Below are 18,165 nucleotides of genomic sequence, written 5' to 3'. Positions count from 1 at the left end.
CCCGCATTAGATTAAAGTAAACCGGAAGTTGAGGTTGTCACCGGATATACGTCGCAGGTTTCATTTAAATTTTAAACGTGTACAACAAGGAACATAAGTATAATACTTATTTTTGTGTCATCCGTCAAAGTGGCTTGATTGTTCAAACAATTTGATTGTTATATTTGATTTTGTGAAATATATAACCACACGATGTTAACTTCCGTTTTTAAGTACCCGAATAAAGTTACAGTAGTCTAAAATACAACACAGCCGCCATTTTGACTGTGTCGAACGCGGCAGCCAAGGACTGTTGTCGCAGTTGTTCTCAAATCATTTAAAATCGACAATCTGGTAATTTTCGCACTCTGAAACTATTTTATTCGATATTGTATACGCTCCTGGTATATGATAGGGTTGGGTGATGCTTTTTTGGTAATTACATTTAAGGGTGGCTACAAATGAGTACGTAGGCCTCCCGTTTGCTAGCACTAGCCACAATACAATTATATTTTTAAAACTTTTTATTATCTCCTGCAGATAAACTATTAATATCGAGGTAATAACAATAACATTTGAGAGCCAAACTGGTATACACGTAATCTTTGTTTACGAGCAGTGACTTTTGGACAGCTTTCGTGATTTTTACGTGGTTTCATATGAATTTTGACAACATAGAATCTACGTCTGGACTTTATCAAAAAATTAGGTAAGCCTTTTTCATTTGTTTCTTCAACATGGCTGCTGTGCTTATAGTTTATCTTTTCTAAATTTGAAGTAGAATGCTCTTTATTGTCGTTAGACACTTGTTTACTGTGAGATTGGACATGTCAGGATCAAATCAAAAGAGGGGAAAATTGATAACAAATAAATTTAGGAACGCTAATAATTACTTAATATTTGTTGTAGACTGGTTTAAGTTTTCAGTTGCACAAAGAAAAATCGCAACTTATCATCGGTTGTGCAAGGCCGGGGCTCAGTTCTGTAGAATACTTGAGCTTGCAATCTTTCTCTAGTTAAAGAAAGTGGTATCGAAATAACATTGTTATTAATGATTATTTTTCTTACAATTGTGGTACTGGTAAGTAGTCACCATGAAAGATGGATGTATAAGAAGCCTGAAGAAATATAATCCTAAAACATGTAATTACTTGGACCTTCAAAATCATGGAAGAAACAAAACACAAAGTATACATATGAAAATATTATTATGACAATATCTTCCTGAAGGCAGTTTGGGGAATTGGGATGGAGGGAAAAGGTATCAATTTGCCAATATTTGCTGATATTGACTATTTTTTGTGTCATTAAAAAGGGAATATTGTAAAAATTACAACTCTGACTGGATTGTAGAAAGTAAATGTGGAATTGGTTATCTGGACAGGAAAAAACAAATGATGGATGTTATGTTTTGATGATAGACTAACAATGTTATTCATGTAATGATGCCTTGTCTCGTGTTCAGAATTGTCACGTGTTCAATGATAACCTTTCAGTTCTGTGGAGAGTGTTTTTGAGTTTTTTTAGGTCTAAATCCAACTTTTGGTCCTTCCTGTGATCCTTGGAAATGGAAAACATTCCTTCCTTTACATGGGCAGAAGACCTTTTTTTCCTTTCAACATTGAGAGAAAATACCTGGCCATTTCCCTCCTATAATGTGCCAAATTTCAACCAGCCCAAGAGGAGGGTTTTTCACCACCCTTCAGTCTGTCTTTTTTTGCAACCGGAGATTGAGCATTTTTCTATCTTCCCTCCGTCCTGAGCTGCAAGATTTTTTTAATTCACTCATGCTTCACAAATGATTTAAACAAAAAAAAATTTAAAAAAAAGGAAAAAGAAAAAGGACTTGAAACCACCGTCCATGTTGTTAGCCAACCTACCAAAGGTTATTACCCTGGGCGACCCATCCCCTATTTCTCTCTTATCTCATGGATCAAGTGTTCCTCCAGGACATCATACTGAAACAAGAAAACTCCATCATCAATCTGCAAAACATATAAAGAACTCTACCCACTTCAGGTAATTTGTATAAGATAAATGCTTGACAATCATCACCCCCCACCTCCCCCCAATAAAAACAAAAAAAACATATTTGCACATTTCCTTCTTTAAAAACAACCAAAATTTTAAATATTTTAATTCACAACGAGGACTTTAACAATACATCTTTTCAAGGAGTCCAGTGGTTCTTGTTAAGTCGTCGTGAAGTACAAAGTCCAGTGGAAGTTTGGTCCAGATCAAGACTTAAACCAGCCTGAGAATGACCAACAATGGAGATGACTGCTACTTCTTTTACTATTCTAGCTGCACTAAAGTAAGTATTTTTTCATGTATAATCCGCAGTGATCTGGTACTTCTGAACATATATCACATACAAACATTATCCTTATCGCACTAGGGAGACAGCTGTCCTTTCAGACACTGTGAAGCGGCAATGGGCAATGAAACTGTCTGCAATCTCTGGCAAGAGGGACGTTGTTTCCGAAGTGTCTGCAAGTTTCGCCACATGGAAATTACGGTAAGAAGCTTTTTCAAAACGATCAAATAAAAGGAAGCAACGATGACCGCATCAAAAGTTGGTTGGATGTCAAAGTGTGCTGCTTCGTTCTGTCAGCTGTTCAGACGAACCTGGTTAGCACGTCTTATGTTACAAAAATAATTTGGTCCTATCTTAATACACCTAAACTCGCTTGGCCCATCCGCACCTTTTAAAAAAGAATTCTTCTGCACAAAGCCAGAGGCACATGTTCCTATTTTTGTGTTTGTTAAAAAAAAAAAAAAAAATCGCAATGAAACAGGACCAACGAGTTAGTTTAACTACTATAATTAGTTTTAAAAGAAGAGGACGTTGAATGACTTAGACAAACCTTTTGGTTGAAACCATGTTTTACGGAAGGAGAGAAACAAACAAGGTCAGTTTTTATTGGCAGTTGTAAAGCCATCGTTGTGGAATTTATGTAGAACTCGATATCAATCTTGGGCCGTCCCATTCCTCATACCATATATCCATGCGTCTAGAGTTTGCCGTGTTTAAGAGTTGTATAGAATATGACCATCGCCGTTTTTCTTAAACTCTTATCAATGCAGAAAAAACGGAAGGAAATACCATGTTATTGGGAGACTCATCCAGCTGGCTGCCAGAAACCACACTGTGCATTCTTCCACGAGAGACCACGCTTAATTTATGGTGTTCACATCCCACCTGACTTAAGTGAGTTTACTCCAATGTTCTTACATTTGATCAATATTTCAATTGTGAAAGTCACCCAAAATTATTTCTAACATTATCCCAGGTCAAAACGAGAATGAGGAACGGCAGCACGAAGAGCCTACGCCCCTGGCAGCCACGCCCCTCCCTACTGCAGCCAATCCCCAAGTGAGAGGAGTCATGAAAACGGAAAGCCAGGAAACAGTTCCTAGCCCAACGCATCCACCTGTGGTGATTAATGCAGCGGATGATGATGAAGATGAGGATGGTGAGTTTTCTCTTTATTCATTTGGGTGTATTTTCATTTGATTACATCTATAGCCTCATCGTTTTATATATATTGAAATACAAAGTCACTGTCATTTTATTTATACTTTTTAACAAACATTGGATGGAGTATATGATTACATTGTGGATAATTAAAAATGATCTTGATCAACTTTCAAATGACGATGATGAAGTTAAAAATCCCAAGTATAAATAATTATTATCGAGACAGTACTGACATTTCAAAGGTCTTTGACCTTTTTGAGACCACCGTTATGTTAAAGTCCTTCACCATCTAAAAGGTTCATCTCTTCCATTTCTACTTTCGATTCAGTGAAAAAGATATCTTCCAATTTGATGTGTTATAACACTTGTGTGTTTGTGCTACCAGACCAAATCTCAGAGGAAGGAGACGGCCCTTCTCCGAGAAAGAAATGCAAGCCTGGTGAGTTCACCTCGAGATGAAAATTGGAACCAGATACCGGAATTGTCTCCAGTGCTTATTGACGCTTAACAGAAATGCATTTTTTTACAGAAGAATCACGTAACTTTGGAGTGAGCACCCTGGAAGAGATTCGGTTAAGGAGAGCCCTCAAAGCGGGCATGAGCAGAACCATTCCTCCTCTCCTGATTTCTGATCTTTCTACAAATGGCGAGAAAGAAAACCTGGTGTCACCCATGCGACTACCCTTTAATACATCTAACCAAGGTAAATATGTTCTGTGTGCAATTTGATCGCTGTCTTGTTGTAATTTATTATGGAGCAATTTGATAGACTGGTTTTGTTACAAATAGACAAGGTCCCATAACCCCTATGAGGATCGATCCTTCTTTCAAAATACTATTGCATATTGGACGAATTAGAAAACAGTTATAATATTTGATTAAAACTGAACATTAAAAGGTGGTCTTTTATTTGTAGATTTTCGGGGGGGACTTTTTAAACGGTGACACTGCAATTTTCATGGTGCCACATTCAAATGGGATTGTTGATAAAATGATTAATCTGCAAAAAAGGAAAACCTGTAGAGAAAATGTCCTTAATTTTGTTTTAAACTCTGCTTGAAGCTAATCCTCACTTTCTCAATTTTAGGGAAGCTTGGCTTTGAAGTTACTTCAAGATCAAAGCGTAGTATTGCAGAGAGACTTGGGCGACAAAAAGACAATACCTGTAAGTTGAAATTGTGTTAGCTTTGTCAACTTGATCATTATAGTCATGTAGAATCTAATGAATTGTCAAACAACTTTTCATGTGTGTAGGTATAAAACATGGAGAGGTTGTAACTACAAAAAATAGCCTGGCAAAACGACTGGGTACATTTGTTAGCAAACAACAAACTCCTTCTCAGAAAGGTGAGTTATTCATTCACTCTCAATCATTTTTACCAGAGCAACCCAATTTTCGTTTTTAAGTTAAACAATGATTCAATGACATTTTTCTTGGTGACAGAAGAAAACTGCACATCATCTAAGAGCGCACCTGAGCAAATTCGCATCAAAACTCTGGAGGAAATAAAAATGGAAAAGGCAGCAAAGTCTCAAAGCCAGAAAGACCGTTCACCTCCTGCTGTTGCCAAGACGGCACCCAAAGACGTTAAGCGGACAATTTATATCAAGGAACACTCTATAGACCAGAAACCCACCGCTGAAATTATCCACAAAAAGAAGAGAAAAGATGAGCAGCAGGAGTTGAAGCCAACTATTAAGAAGTTCAAACCAACGGTTGAGAAAATCCCTGGTAAAGATTGTCAAGATCCTGCGGGGCCCCCACTCTCCAACACCCCAAAAGTAGAAGAGGTTCGAGTAAAGACCCTGGAGGAAATCCGCAAAGAAAAGGCAGCCCGGATTCGGTCTGATGAAGTCAAGAGTAACAAATCGGCGGAAAATGGGACTCGAAAGCCACAATTGCAGCAAAGCGATAAGCAGAAACCTCAATGTAAGAGTTTTTCTAAAATATTTCTGTTTAATGGCAGGATGCTGTAGGAGTGCTTGGCAAATCTATATTCTGATCCTTGGGGTTTTATTTAAAATGTGGTCTTGGGTCTGTCGACCTATTTTCTTTGTAAAATTCCTCCACACTCCCCAAAAATCCTAATACAAGACTTGATGTAGGATTTATTGTGAGACAAGTGGTTACCTGGATACCAGCCCTGCCTCTTTGAAAAGTGTGTCATGTTAGAATAGATGTAGTTGTTAGCAATGGATGGATACGGATCTGCCTTCACGTAACCACATTATTGAATCCTACAGGTGACATCACGACAGACAAGAATGTCGAGACAAAAGAGACATTGAGATCACCAGAGGTTAGACCTGTAACCAACTGCGTTGTTGTGCTTGATAGATTAAAGTTTTTTGATTTTTTTTTAACGTCTTTCCAGACAGCTTCCCAGATTGTTAAAGTCAAAACATTTGAGGAGATCATGCGTGAAAAGCAGCTCCGCAAGCAGGAAATGGCTGAGCAAGCTTCTATTGGCAAGCAGGTCTCTGGTGAATCCTCTTCATCAAAACCATCAGGAGCTTGTGTGCTAAGGAAGAGGATTTATCCACCATCGGCATCTTCATCTCCCCCCAGTGTCCCACCGGCCCAAAATGTTCTCGATGGCAGTCCCAAAACTGCCAAATCTGAGACTCAAAGCACGTTAAGCAACACGACGCCGGCTGTCGTCACCAATGTGGGCTCAGGGCTAGTAAAACGTTCAACCCCCCCTCAGGAAGACCCTCTCTCAAAAAAGGTCCAGTCTAAAAACACAAGATCTGTGTCATCATCTTCAACTCCAGAAAGTCTCCATCAAGCAGTGTCAACAAGTCCTGAAAAAACGCGTGCAACTGACAGAAAAGGTAACTTGCACTTGGTTTCCTTACTCATATTGAAGTGTATTAGTTATGTTGGTGGAAGAAACAGAAAAACATTAAAGAATGCCATAAAAAGTATGAGACTCAGGACGTACAGGGGTACACTGACACTAAACACCTCCCAGCAAGTTCATTAAAAACAGTCCAGTCGCTGAGAAAGCGCGCCCTTTTGGAATTATTCTTGTCACAGGTTTTCTTTTCCTTTTGTCTGGGGAATATTTGAGAGTGAGATACAGAAAGAGGAAGTCTGATAGGTGCTGGTGGCGGCAGCTCTGTATGCATCTTTGATGTTTGCTATACTTAATGTCCAGCGTTTAATTTCCCCTGATTGCACAGTCCACATTCCGAATGATATTAGGCAGTACAGCCTTAAAGCACACCTGATTGAAGTCAACAGCGACAATAAACGCTCCTTCAGGGTTGGCATGCTGCTCGTTGTCAATAGCAGCGAGCAGTAGATTCGCTACTATGCTAACGTTAGCATATGGTGGGATTTAAACGACCATTAAGATGACTCTAGTTATCTCCCTTGGGAGATAGAAGGGTCTTTTCTCTGTTAAGGTATCTTTCCTCTAACTTTTTTCATTTTGTTTTAGTGCGGCCCAGACTAAATGTGAAGCCGTCTGTAGTGAAGCCAGCCTTGCAAGTGAATGCCGGCCAGAACAAGAAGAGCGCGGCGCAGTCTGCCGTAGCTGCCGTTAAACCTCTGAACAGCGCCTCCAAGGCGTCAGAGGAATCGCAGAAAGAGAATGCATGTAGGAACTCAGAGGTCAGTGTCACTTTCCTTTATTGATTTTAGAAAACGAAAGTAATGGTTTCCTATGTTCACTCACCGTGGTTGACACCGCATTCAAGGTTTCACCATCAACCAGTAAAGAAACAGAGCTGAAGACGATCGTGTCCGCCAAAGCGTCAGACTCCAGTGAAGAGTCTAACAACGTTGGTTCCAAACAAACCCCAAACCATGGATCCAAATCTGCACCTGCCGTGGAGGTCTGCTCTACCCCTCGAAGGTAACGGATTTTTTTAAAGATCTGTAAGTCTCAGGTTTTCGTCTGGTGACATTTTGTAGTCAAGTGGTGAGGAATATTAGATTCGTCGACTGGATTGGTTCCAATAATTTGACAGAGCAGCCAGGATGAATCAGTTTGACGGTTTTGATAGTCTCAAATTGAAACCTCGACAATACTTGAGAAATAAAAAGCTCTTGTAAACTGGAGCTGAAGGATTAACCGAAATCTAATCAATATTGCGATGTGACTTATGCGATTGTGTAATCGCATAACACTGCGGTTTGAGTCGTGCGAGCGGACAGCAGGTATAACAAAGCTCCCCAGAAGAGGGCGCTTTTGTTTTTACGCTTTTAAGTATGTCAATATAATCAACCCTCGTGTTGTCTTCATTCTAAGGATCATTTGTGTACATTTATTATGCAGCTTACGTGAAAATGTAAATAAAAACATTTATTTTTTTCTACTGTTGAGACCAATCTAGGAAAAGTCAAGACTATTAAAGTTGTTTAAAATCTTATTCTAGGGTATTATTAAGGTCACGTTGACCCGAGGACAACAGGAGGGTGAAGTACTTGGTAAAACAAAATTTTCACAGGGATTGCACCCTTTTTTTTTTAAATAGAAAATCGCATCATAGTGTTTTGAAAAATCGGGGTGTTTTTCCCCCAAAATTGTGCAGCCCTAATTTAAACCTTTCCAATCCTATTTATGAATAAATATATACGATGACATCTACACATGCACGTTTTCTTTGTTTTACCAATGGATGAATCAAAGTGGTTTTGAAACACTCCAAATTAAAGATAAATAATACGTCTCTTGTTTCAAGCACTAAATTTTATGATATGAATTAAAGTGCTACAAAGATGAATTTGACTAGACTTAAATAAAATGCAATGGTGCTAGCTCAGGTCATTTTTTTGTTGCCTGAAATCTAAATTTATATCTTGATAAATAAATGATTTTTAAAAAGGCAAATACAGTAATCCCTTCCATTATTGTGGTTTCGCTTTGTACAGTTGTGCAATAAAACGGCAAGATTGTTTTAAAAAATTATGATTTGACCGTAGAGAAGTTATTAAAAAAAACGTACAGTACTTAAACTGTTTTTTTTTTACTAAGTAATACACAAATAAATAAATGTTTCTACTATGCAGGTTTTGACTGTCACTGGACATTTTTGGAACATAACTCTGCAGCTATTTGAATGCTGGCCTTGAACGTAGCACACCTTGTTAAATGATAAATATTTTTAATGGGGGTAAAGGAAGGGACTCTATGGTCAATAACAGCATCAAGACAACTATAAAACGATATATATATTCAACCATCCATCCATCATCTGCATCACTTATCCTCAATAGGGTCCCGGAGCCCATCCCAGCTATTTTCGGGCATTGGGCAGAGGACACAAAGACAGACAACTCACTCGCTCAGTCACACCTAGGGACAATCTGGACCGGTCAATTAACCTCACATGCATATTAATGGAATGTGGGAGGAAACCAGGGTGCACGGAAGATATCCACGCAAGCACGTTGACAATAGGCAACCTCCGCACAGGAAGGCTGGTAGCTGGATTTGATCCCATGACCCCAGAACTGTCACGAGATCGAACCTCCTGTGTGGAGTTTGCGTGTTTTCCCCGTGCTTGCGTGGGTTTCCTCCCACGGTCCAAAAACATGCATGTCAGGTTAATTGGACGGTCCAAATTGTCCCTAGGTGGAATGGGCGAGTGAGTTGTCTGTCTCTGTGTGCCCTGCGACTGGCTGGCAACCAGTTCAGGGTGTCCCCTGCCCACTGCCCGGAGATAGCTGGGATGGGCTCCAGCACTCCCGCGGCCCTACTGAGGATAAACGGTACAGGTAATGGATGGACCTCAGAACTGTGCCTCGTAATCACTAAACAGTAAGCTGCCGTGCTGCCTTATATTTTAGTAGTTTGACCACCTGCAGCTAGAGCCACTACTTATAAGTAAATTAGAAAACAATTAACACCACTACAAGGGAAGTTTCTTAACAAGCTTCCACGGAAGAAAATTCTAATTATCTGTCTGTAACAGCTCCATCCCGAAGACCCCCCAAAGTAAAACCCGGAGACAGAGCATGTTGGGGTCCCGCAACTCCACATCGGCCACCGACGACTTCGAAGAGCTCATCAATGAATTCACAGACGACCACCTCGATGGAGAAGTGGACCCTGGTATCGGGGAGGACGATCTGCTGCAGGAACTCTCAGACATGATAGGAAGCTGAGCCATATTTGCGTATCAATTAATAAGAGCCCTCTAGCACGAATGTACTTGAGATTTATGTCCTCCTTTTTTGACACCCGATCTATAAATAGATGGGGGGGAGGGCAAATGTTGCAAAACGCCAACGCAATTGGGTAGAAATTTTGTATACTGTGTATGCACAGGAAAAATCTCTTGACTGTATATAAACAAAAGTTGGGCGGTCCAGTTGATTTTAGTTAAGAGCATATGTCTTGCTGCAATCAATGTCAATTTTATGTTTATCTTTTAGTCTTGTCATTTTCCCCCCATCCTTCAATGTTCTACATGGATTGTTTTAACAAATTGCAGTCATTTTCCCCCCATATTTTATTGGAAATGACGTTTGTTGACACCTCAGGTAAAATGTCTTATGTTGGAACGGGTCTCAGAAATGTTTTATCAATATTGGAATGTTACATTTGTTTAATGCATCGTTCCGGGATGAAAAAGTAAGACAATTGCTTTGGTATCATTCTCTCAAGATCACGCATCCAAGTGATTTGTGTACACGACTGTAAATAAATATTTTTATTTAAAAAAATCTGGGTTATTGATCAACATAAAATTAATTTCTTTCAGTTTCTGTTGGTCGTGGGAAGGTTTTGTATTTTAAACCACCAAATTCTTTTTTAGGTAAGCTTTGCGGTTAAATATGAATACTAGCATGTACAAACATTTAACTAGAAAGTGTAGTAAAATGCATACTGTAAACGAAACAGCAAATGACAACCGGGGGAAACGCTAAAATAAGAGGGGAAGGGTTTGTAAGGTTTATTGTTCTATATTCTTTATCAATTATTGGTCAAATCCTAATACGCTACAAAGCCAAGGGGCCGAGACACTTGCTCTCAGCCAAGACTCTTGGCTGAGTCAAGGTTGGGTAGGTGGCAACGCAGTAGCGATAAAACAAAAGGAAGATGTAACTAATCTCAAGTTCGAATGTAACGATTAGCATGTACAAATGTGTAACTATAACACTGAAAAGAACGTAATAGAGCGAAAATTACGTTGAACCAATCATGCTAGGTAAGTGACAACAAAAAAATGGCCCCTGAACTGACGAGACAAATTAAACTTTTTAAGTTTATTGTTCTAGGATTAATGTGTATGAATATTTTAAATATGTAAACATTAATAAAGAGTAAAAATGACATGAAAACTGCAGAGCAAAAAAATTGAACCAATGTCTAGTGAGTGGCAACGCAAGATGGCCGCTGAAATCAATGGAAGTCTTCAAATCACCAAATTCATTTTTATCAGAGGTTTTTTGTTTGAATATGACATGCACGTAGAAAACATGGAACATTTTGAGAATGTATCGCAGAAGGAAAAACGTTAAGAAATGATATCTCATGTTAGCTAAAGCGTCACTTCCCATTGAAAACTAATTGCTGTGCAAATAAGAAGCTGGCAGCATTGAACTTCCGGGTCAGCAAACGTAAACAGAAGGGCGTTCCGTAGCCAATTCAACATGACCAAGCTGGAGCTTTTAAACGTTTTTCTCAACGACAGGCTGACTGCTGCCGCTCAGGAGATTTTCCGAGCCGTCAAAGATATGTTTGTGGAATATCAGAGCGAAATCCAAGAAGAAAACGAACGCCTCAAACGGCTCCTTCACGTCGCCGTGCAACGCCTCTTGCTGCAGCCAGGTGAGGGCGAATGCAGGTGTGTGGTAAGGGACCGCCACCTTTTTAGTAGAAACATACATAAATGTCGCACATTTTCCCAAACCACGTCATGTTTGATTACATTTTCTAAACTGTTTTTGAGTGTCAGTAATTCTACGGAAGCCCAAGAGTTCCGAGATAAAATGAACCAAAACGAAAAAACAGGCAGGCATGTAGTGGCTATTTTTTAAACAGTTTTCATCGCGATTAAATAAAAACTATTATCAAGAGCGAGTGTCGCTTCAAATGGGTGTGCGTAGTTCAAGTTGTCCTTAAAAAGTCTAAAATTAAATATTTTCTCTTATAAGTATGTGTTGAAAATGCACAACTGAGTTGAGTCTAGATAATTTCCCTGCACCGCGCCTATCTGCTTTTACCTTACTTTTATCTTCGTTTTTTTAGCCACAAATCGCATAAAGCTAAAGGTAGCGAGTCCGTTTTGAGGGGCGTTGGGGATCAGAGTGATATGACGCGCGTGTCCTCGGTTTCTTTTGTTCCAGGATGAAAATGGTGAAAGTAAGAAAAGGACTGTTTTAAATACAGTCCAAATGCTAACCCAACCCCCCCAAAAAATATAAAATAGGCAGAGTTTATTCAAGCCCATCTCAGAATTTAACTTAAAAAGAAGCTGCAATGATGATTTCAGCCAGAAGATGGTGTCTGCAAGTAGACTTTTGAAGTTACATTCACCAACTTTAAAAAAACGTCCGTAAATAAAAACAAACTCATTTGACAGAACATAAATACAATATTTAAAAATCTGGTCTTGCAACTAAATTGAATTCATTCACCCATAAATGGTTGCCATGTCTTAGATGTAAGATTGGCCAAAAACAATCCAACAGGTATTTACGCCCTTCTCTGTTCGAGCCCGACAAACTAACTTAATTTGAGTGACTGAGCCTGAAGCAAACCCAAATGTAATTTGCGAAGACACTGAAGGAGGAAGAAACTGTGATTTTGTCCAACTTCGCCACCAGCCCACTTACTTCTGTGTCCTACAAGAGGAACCTATGAGTGTCCATGCCGTGCTGTGTGAAACATCCGAAAAGAAAAAGAAACATCGAACCAATGACGGGTGGATGCTTAAAAAAAACTTGGCAAGACAGAAGCCCCGCCCAAAAAAGATTTAATGATTGACATTTTAGGCCTGACCTGAATTTCGGGCCGGGTTTAGGCCTAAAATTTTACCTCTACTGCATATAGAAGCAATTCGTTGTAGGCATACATCTAAGTAAGAGAACATAGAGTCTCAAATTTGGGACTTGGTCCTAAATGAGCAGCTTGGTTAAATAGTACCCGCAAATTCAGTAGATAGATAGATAGATAGATAGATAGATACTTTATTCATCTCCGTAGGGAAATTCACACTTCCAGCAGTATCCTTTTGTTGTTTAGTAACAGATTAACAGACTGGCCTTGGGGTGCAGTGTTGGAGTTTAGCAACAGCGGAGTGGATGACGTCCCACGCTAGGCCAATGCAGCAGATAGAAAACTTTGTGCCCAGGGTTATACCACCTCACTTCACGTAGATAGCGGGTCCACCTCCTCTCCGCTTCCCACAGGCTTTTGTGTTTCTTTCTGTCCTAACAGCGCTGAAGCTCTGGTTAGCTCCACGTTAGCGTCCGGGATGCTAGACGTGAGCCACGTTTCCGTAAAACACAGCAAACTGCACTCCCTGTACGCTTTGATGTTTTTCACCAGCACAGCCAGTTTGTCGGTCTTATTTGGTAGAGAGTTCACATTTCCCATGATTACGGACGGTACCGAAGGCTTATAACGCCGCTAGCCGCTTAGCCTTAGCTCCGGCTCTCCATCCACGATAGGGCCCCCTCATCACGCCCTTACGAGAATTCTTCAGGGCAAGGAGTTGATTCCTCGAATAAACCCAATTTTGTGCGTTAAAACCCATAACGACACACAGTAGCCACGTCTACAGTTAATAGGTGACTCGGAGATGCTGAGTGTTGAAGAAAGGGCCAAATCTGACTGGCCAACAAAAGGAAGATATTCATAATGGCAAAAGAACACACACTCATTGGACAACTCATTCGATAGATACAATTGTGACCTGTTCATACCTCCAGGGCTCCATGCCCTTACAAACTGTCGTATGTTTCCTTACAAAATGCAAAATAATCTTACACCATATTTTTTTTTTCAAACATGTTTATTTATGTTGTTTAACATGTTATATTGTACATGTGTTTCGTTATATCATATATATTGTTAATTAACATTTTGTTGTGGGATCCCGAGTTGCTCGACATGAATAAGGTTTATTATGAAAAAAGTTCAAAAATGAAGTAGTTTGGACGTTCACCGTAGAAGGAAAAAATACATTCAAATATAATTAAGTAGAATAATACATTTTCTTATTCAAATTATTCATTCATTTTCTGCATTCAATTATTGTTGGTGATATACTGATTAAAGGGATAACCACAAACCTGCCTTTTTTAAATTTTCTCATTTTATACTTCCTTTTTTTCTTAACTTCTTTATACAACATAATAATTGGTAGTATAATGCATCAAAGCAAGTGAGCCGTATGAGAGCCAGCTCTCTTTAATGAATTGAGCCAAAAAGCCGGTTCTCTAAAAAGAGACGGACTTCCTTTCACTACACAACTACCACATGAAATCCGATGTTTTGTAGGACCACGTGTATTTCAAATTTACTCAATCAACCCCGCCTGTTGTTTTCAGATCAGAATGACTCACGGCATTTTTAATTCAGGTTCGGCCATTGCGACTCGATGATTGTATCCAAAGAAAATTCAAATCTATGTTGTAATGTAGGCCTACTACTCTGCTTTCGCTTTGTTGACGTGTGATCGGAATGATGCATGATGGGAAATCCCTAAGCGTTAGAAGCATGCACACAGTAGCATCAAAGCGCTTGCTTCGTTTGCAACGAAAAAAAACGATACCGAGGTAGAGGCTACCGCGGCGAACTCGTTTGACTTGATTGATTTGCCGTTTCGTGATTGTCGGTGTTTACCGGATGGTACCCATAATTGACAAATATGCGTTTTTCGGTAGGGATTTTCTTGTACGTCGTTCACGTCTTAAAATGCATAATAAACGTACTTTATACAGCAAAAACATACAGGTTGACAGGTATGCAAGTTCATGGAAGACATGCAATGGTCTAGCTGATCACAAACTTTTGAACGGTGTTGAATATTTTAATATTATAAAAGTACCCATTGATACTGGGACAATCAATGTTTTCATACATTTTCTTGGATGAGCAATCTATGTCGGAGCGATGACCTCCACCTTTTTCTTTTTTTAGAGTCCTGCAGTGTCCAGCCTCCAGAGGAGCACATCTTCGGCACCGGAAGCAGCCTCCTGGCACAAGTGAAAGAGGAGCCTGAGCTCCACCAGAGCCCCGAAGAAGAAGTTGGGGGCCATTTTGACGCGGGACTCGGCTCAAAATATGTCGCAGTTCAAAGGCCGTGCAGTCGAGACAGCGATCCACCTCCTGGTCTGTTGACAGAATGCGAGAAGAAGGGATGTCTTTGCCCCAGCAGTTCCTCATCCGCTCAGGCTGTCCAGAAACACCAGAACGATTCGTCAGCGTCCGTCGATGAGCATCCGAAAGAAGTCCTACGCTCGACTAATAATCAAAAAGTAAACAGTCCGCACGCCAAGGTCATCAAGTCGCCGCCGCCTGGCCGCGCCCCGCCCGCGAGCACCCAAAGGTGGCACCGCTGCAAAGAGTGCGGCAAAGGCTTCAGTTTCGCCTGCCAGCTGGAGGTGCACACCCGCTGGCACACCAAGGAGAAACCCTACAGCTGCACGCTCTGCCCCAAGAGCTTCACCACACTCAGCATGCTGAAGCGCCACCATCGCATTCACACCGGGGAGAAACCTTTCGCTTGCCACGTCTGCGGCAAACGATTCAACCAGTCGGCTCACCTCAACACGCATTTCCGCCTGCACGCCCGAGAAAGGGCTGGCTGGGGGCGGGCCCCCGGGGTCCAGCCCCCGGTCCGTTAACGTCTCGCATTCTGTGTGTAGAATCAGCACGTGATTGTGTTCTTTTTGTCAAGTCTGTGAAGCCCTAAAGTCTCAAAGTGCTGTACAGACTACCGGTTGACAGCTTCCGGAGGTCAACATCATTCATAAACTAAAGAATAGAAGTGCGTTTTAAGCATAGCATTAAACAGTTCCACTGAGTTTGCAGATCGAATATCAGGGGGAAGAGCATTCCACAGCACCGGAGCCCGAATGGAGAACCCATCGAGCATACGGCTTTCTTCATGGCTCTTGGGATCACTAGTAGACCAGAAATGAGCCATAAGATACTTTGTTATTTTCTTCATTTTATTTATACCGAGTTGAATCATTTTTAACCATTTGAATATTACTGTATTTTTTTTTTAATTCACATTGGAAAATAAAACTTTGCCCCATTGGCAGAAAATGTTGCTTATTTTAAGGATCAAGTGCTATTTTTAATAAGGATATTTTAACTTATTTTTGTAGACAATACCTGTGTCTCCTGCTACATCGTCTTTCTTTTTTAAGGGCACACCAATGAGCTCATTCCACATTTTTGAGCTTTCAGGTTATTATGAGAATTTGTCACATTTTTGGGGGGTTGCTTTTCGCTCCTTGCAGCAAGTCAAGTCATGTTTATTTGTTCGGCCCTTCATCACAAAGAGTCTCATAGGGCTGCACAGACCACAGATTATTGCAAACCACAGACCATTATGACACCATCCCCTGATCTAATACCGACATGAGGGCAAAGAAAAACTCAAAAACCTCAGTATGAGTCAAGTCATGTTTATTTGTATAGCCCTTAATCACAAAGAGTCTCATGGGGTGACACAGACCACAGATTATTGCAAACCACAGACTATTATGACACCACCCTCTGATCTAAAACCTACATGAGGGCAAGGGAAAACTTAAAAACCTCAACATGAGGAAAATGCAGAAAGCAAAAAGAAAAACAAACTCTTAACCCATATGCAGAAAATAGTGCTTATTTTAATAATATTTTTTCTTCTTGCAAAGTTTTAATTTAGTTTATGTCACTTACTGCATTGTTTTACCTTTCATTTATTTTTTAAGGAAGCATAGCTCTGCTGAATCAATTTTGAGGAATTTTTGTTCATTTTAAAATGACAATTTCTCCCAAAAAACATAGAAATAGGCAACGTGGTTTTGGCTGCACATTGCAAAAATAATAATAACACATATCTGAGACCATTGGCAAAAGAAATGATAGATTGATAGTTAGATAGATACTTTATTCATCCCAATAGGGAAATTCACACTTCCAGCAGTATCCTTGTGTTGAAAAATAAAATAATGAAATAAAAGATATACAGTACAAAAATACTCAATATAACATTTCGCTATAGAGTATTGACATAGTGCTACGTAAAATGACCCTATAACCCTATAAGGTTTTGGGTGCTCTGAGGAGAGTGATGAACAACAAGAGTATGAGTGTGGATGTTAAGAGGGTACTGTATGAGTGTGTGATTGTGCCGACCGTGTTGTATGGTGCAGAGACTTGGAGCCTGAACGCAGATTTAAGAAGGAAGTTGAATGTTTTTGAGATTAAGTGTTTGAGGACTATGTTCGGAGTGACAAGATTGGATAGACTGAGAAATGAAATTGTGAGAGACAGAACTGGAGTAGTCGTGGAACTGAGCAAGCGTGTTGATAAGAGAGTACTCGGTTGGTTTGGACACATGGAGAGGATGGATGAGGTGCGAATGTTGAAGAGGATCTACAGAGCAGAAGTCAATGGAAGGAGACCAAGAGGAAGGCCGCGATTGACGTGGATGAATGGTGTTATGAGTGCACTGCAGGAAAGAGGTCTAAATATAATGGAAGCTAGAGCTCTTGTTGGTGATAGAAAGGAGTGGAGAGGTGTTGTGAAAGGATAGTGGGATTGTGGACGCGTTCTTAAGGATGGGCTGGGCACCCGTATGATGCGGCAGGGGTAAACCAGTGAAAGCTGTCGGGCCTTGCTGTTGAACAAAAGAGTGTGTTGTGTCATCCTGACCCGAGTGACATGGCCGCTTTCTGGTGTCCCGTTTAATCTGGAGGGACGAAAGCGTGACCAACTTGGCTAACTTGTTTGGGTATTTGGGCAATTGGGTTGGCCATGGTCCAAAATTTTTTGTGTGTTTTTTTTGCTATTTTATTCCCTTTTATTTTCCTTGTATTTGTATGTGTGTGTCTTGCTGTCGGTCACCCCTCTTGAGGGATATGACCAAGGTAGATAGATAGCTACGTAAAATACACACTGTAATAAAAATAGGGTAATATGCAAATGTGGGGGTGGTGTTTAATGTGGGCTTTGACTCCCCCGGGTGGAGTTAAAGAGCCTCATGGCATGAGGAAGAAATTATTTCCTCAGTCTGTCTGTGGACAATGTGCTTATTTTATGATAAATTTCACAAATATGAATATATATTTTTAACTCACAGCTTCAACAATCCCACCAAACCTTTCTAGAACAATCAGGCAAATTATACTATAAATCAGCAACCTATACGGTTAGGCCTTGTCTTGCTGTAATTATATTTTTGTATTTAATATTTATGCGTTTACTTTAACCATTGTGTGAAATTAGCTCAATTACCTCGTAGGGTACGTGTGTTTCTTGCCATAACTTTATTATTTTCATTTATTTTAATTATTTCATGTTGACCTTTGTGTGTGTTGCTAATTGGCGTTCTTATAGATCGCGTGTGTCAATCCCAGACGTTGCTGAGAGGAGCTCAAGAAAAAAATAAGCGCCAAACAATGACTTGCAGTTTTAAATATGACTACTAGCTGCCACACAAGCTGTGAGCCTCAGAAAAGACGCCCAGCCCACCAGCTAAAGTACAATTTTTATGACATTAATTTAATAGTCTGACCC

General features: G+C 40.1%; 2 protein-coding genes across 4 annotated transcripts; both read left to right on the top strand.

The window, feature by feature from the left end:
• The first annotated feature begins 95 nt into the window (after positions 1-95).
• On the top strand, positions 96-10,132 carry zc3h11a (zinc finger CCCH-type containing 11A). Of its 3 annotated transcripts, none has more exons than XM_088337742.1 (16): positions 96-688; positions 1,929-1,998; positions 2,155-2,293; positions 2,378-2,497; positions 3,067-3,190; positions 3,273-3,455; positions 3,846-3,899; positions 3,990-4,163; positions 4,548-4,625; positions 4,715-4,807; positions 4,908-5,390; positions 5,705-5,760; positions 5,836-6,295; positions 6,907-7,079; positions 7,166-7,323; positions 9,386-10,132. In XM_088337742.1, the coding sequence occupies exons 3-16, from the start codon at positions 2,240-2,242 to the stop codon at positions 9,576-9,578; spliced, it is 2,403 nt and encodes an 800-aa protein (XP_088193868.1). In that variant the 5' UTR covers positions 96-688; positions 1,929-1,998; positions 2,155-2,239; the 3' UTR covers positions 9,579-10,132. The 3 variants fall into 3 exon arrangements, with proteins under 3 accessions (XP_088193868.1, XP_088193867.1, XP_088193866.1); XM_088337741.1 differs by having other exon boundaries at positions 99-333; positions 4,905-5,390; XM_088337740.1 differs by having other exon boundaries at positions 99-688; positions 4,905-5,390.
• Positions 10,133-11,009: 877 nt separating this feature from the next.
• Positions 11,010-15,678, top strand: LOC148363727 (uncharacterized). Its single transcript, XM_088337094.1, has 2 exons — positions 11,010-11,247; positions 14,566-15,678. Exons 1-2 carry the CDS (start codon positions 11,070-11,072, stop codon positions 15,270-15,272), a joined length of 885 nt encoding a protein of 294 aa, XP_088193220.1. The 5' UTR covers positions 11,010-11,069; the 3' UTR covers positions 15,273-15,678.
• Positions 15,679-18,165: the final 2,487 nt, after the last annotated feature.

Source organism: Urocampus carinirostris, chromosome 6, assembly GCF_059441175.1.
Source record: "Urocampus carinirostris isolate Australia breed hairy pipefish chromosome 6, RoL_Ucar_1.0, whole genome shotgun sequence".
NCBI classification, from domain to species: Eukaryota; Metazoa; Chordata; class Actinopteri; order Syngnathiformes; family Syngnathidae; genus Urocampus; species Urocampus carinirostris.
The sequence above is the reverse complement of the archived record's forward strand: the minus strand, read 5'-3'. Positions and strand labels throughout refer to the sequence as shown.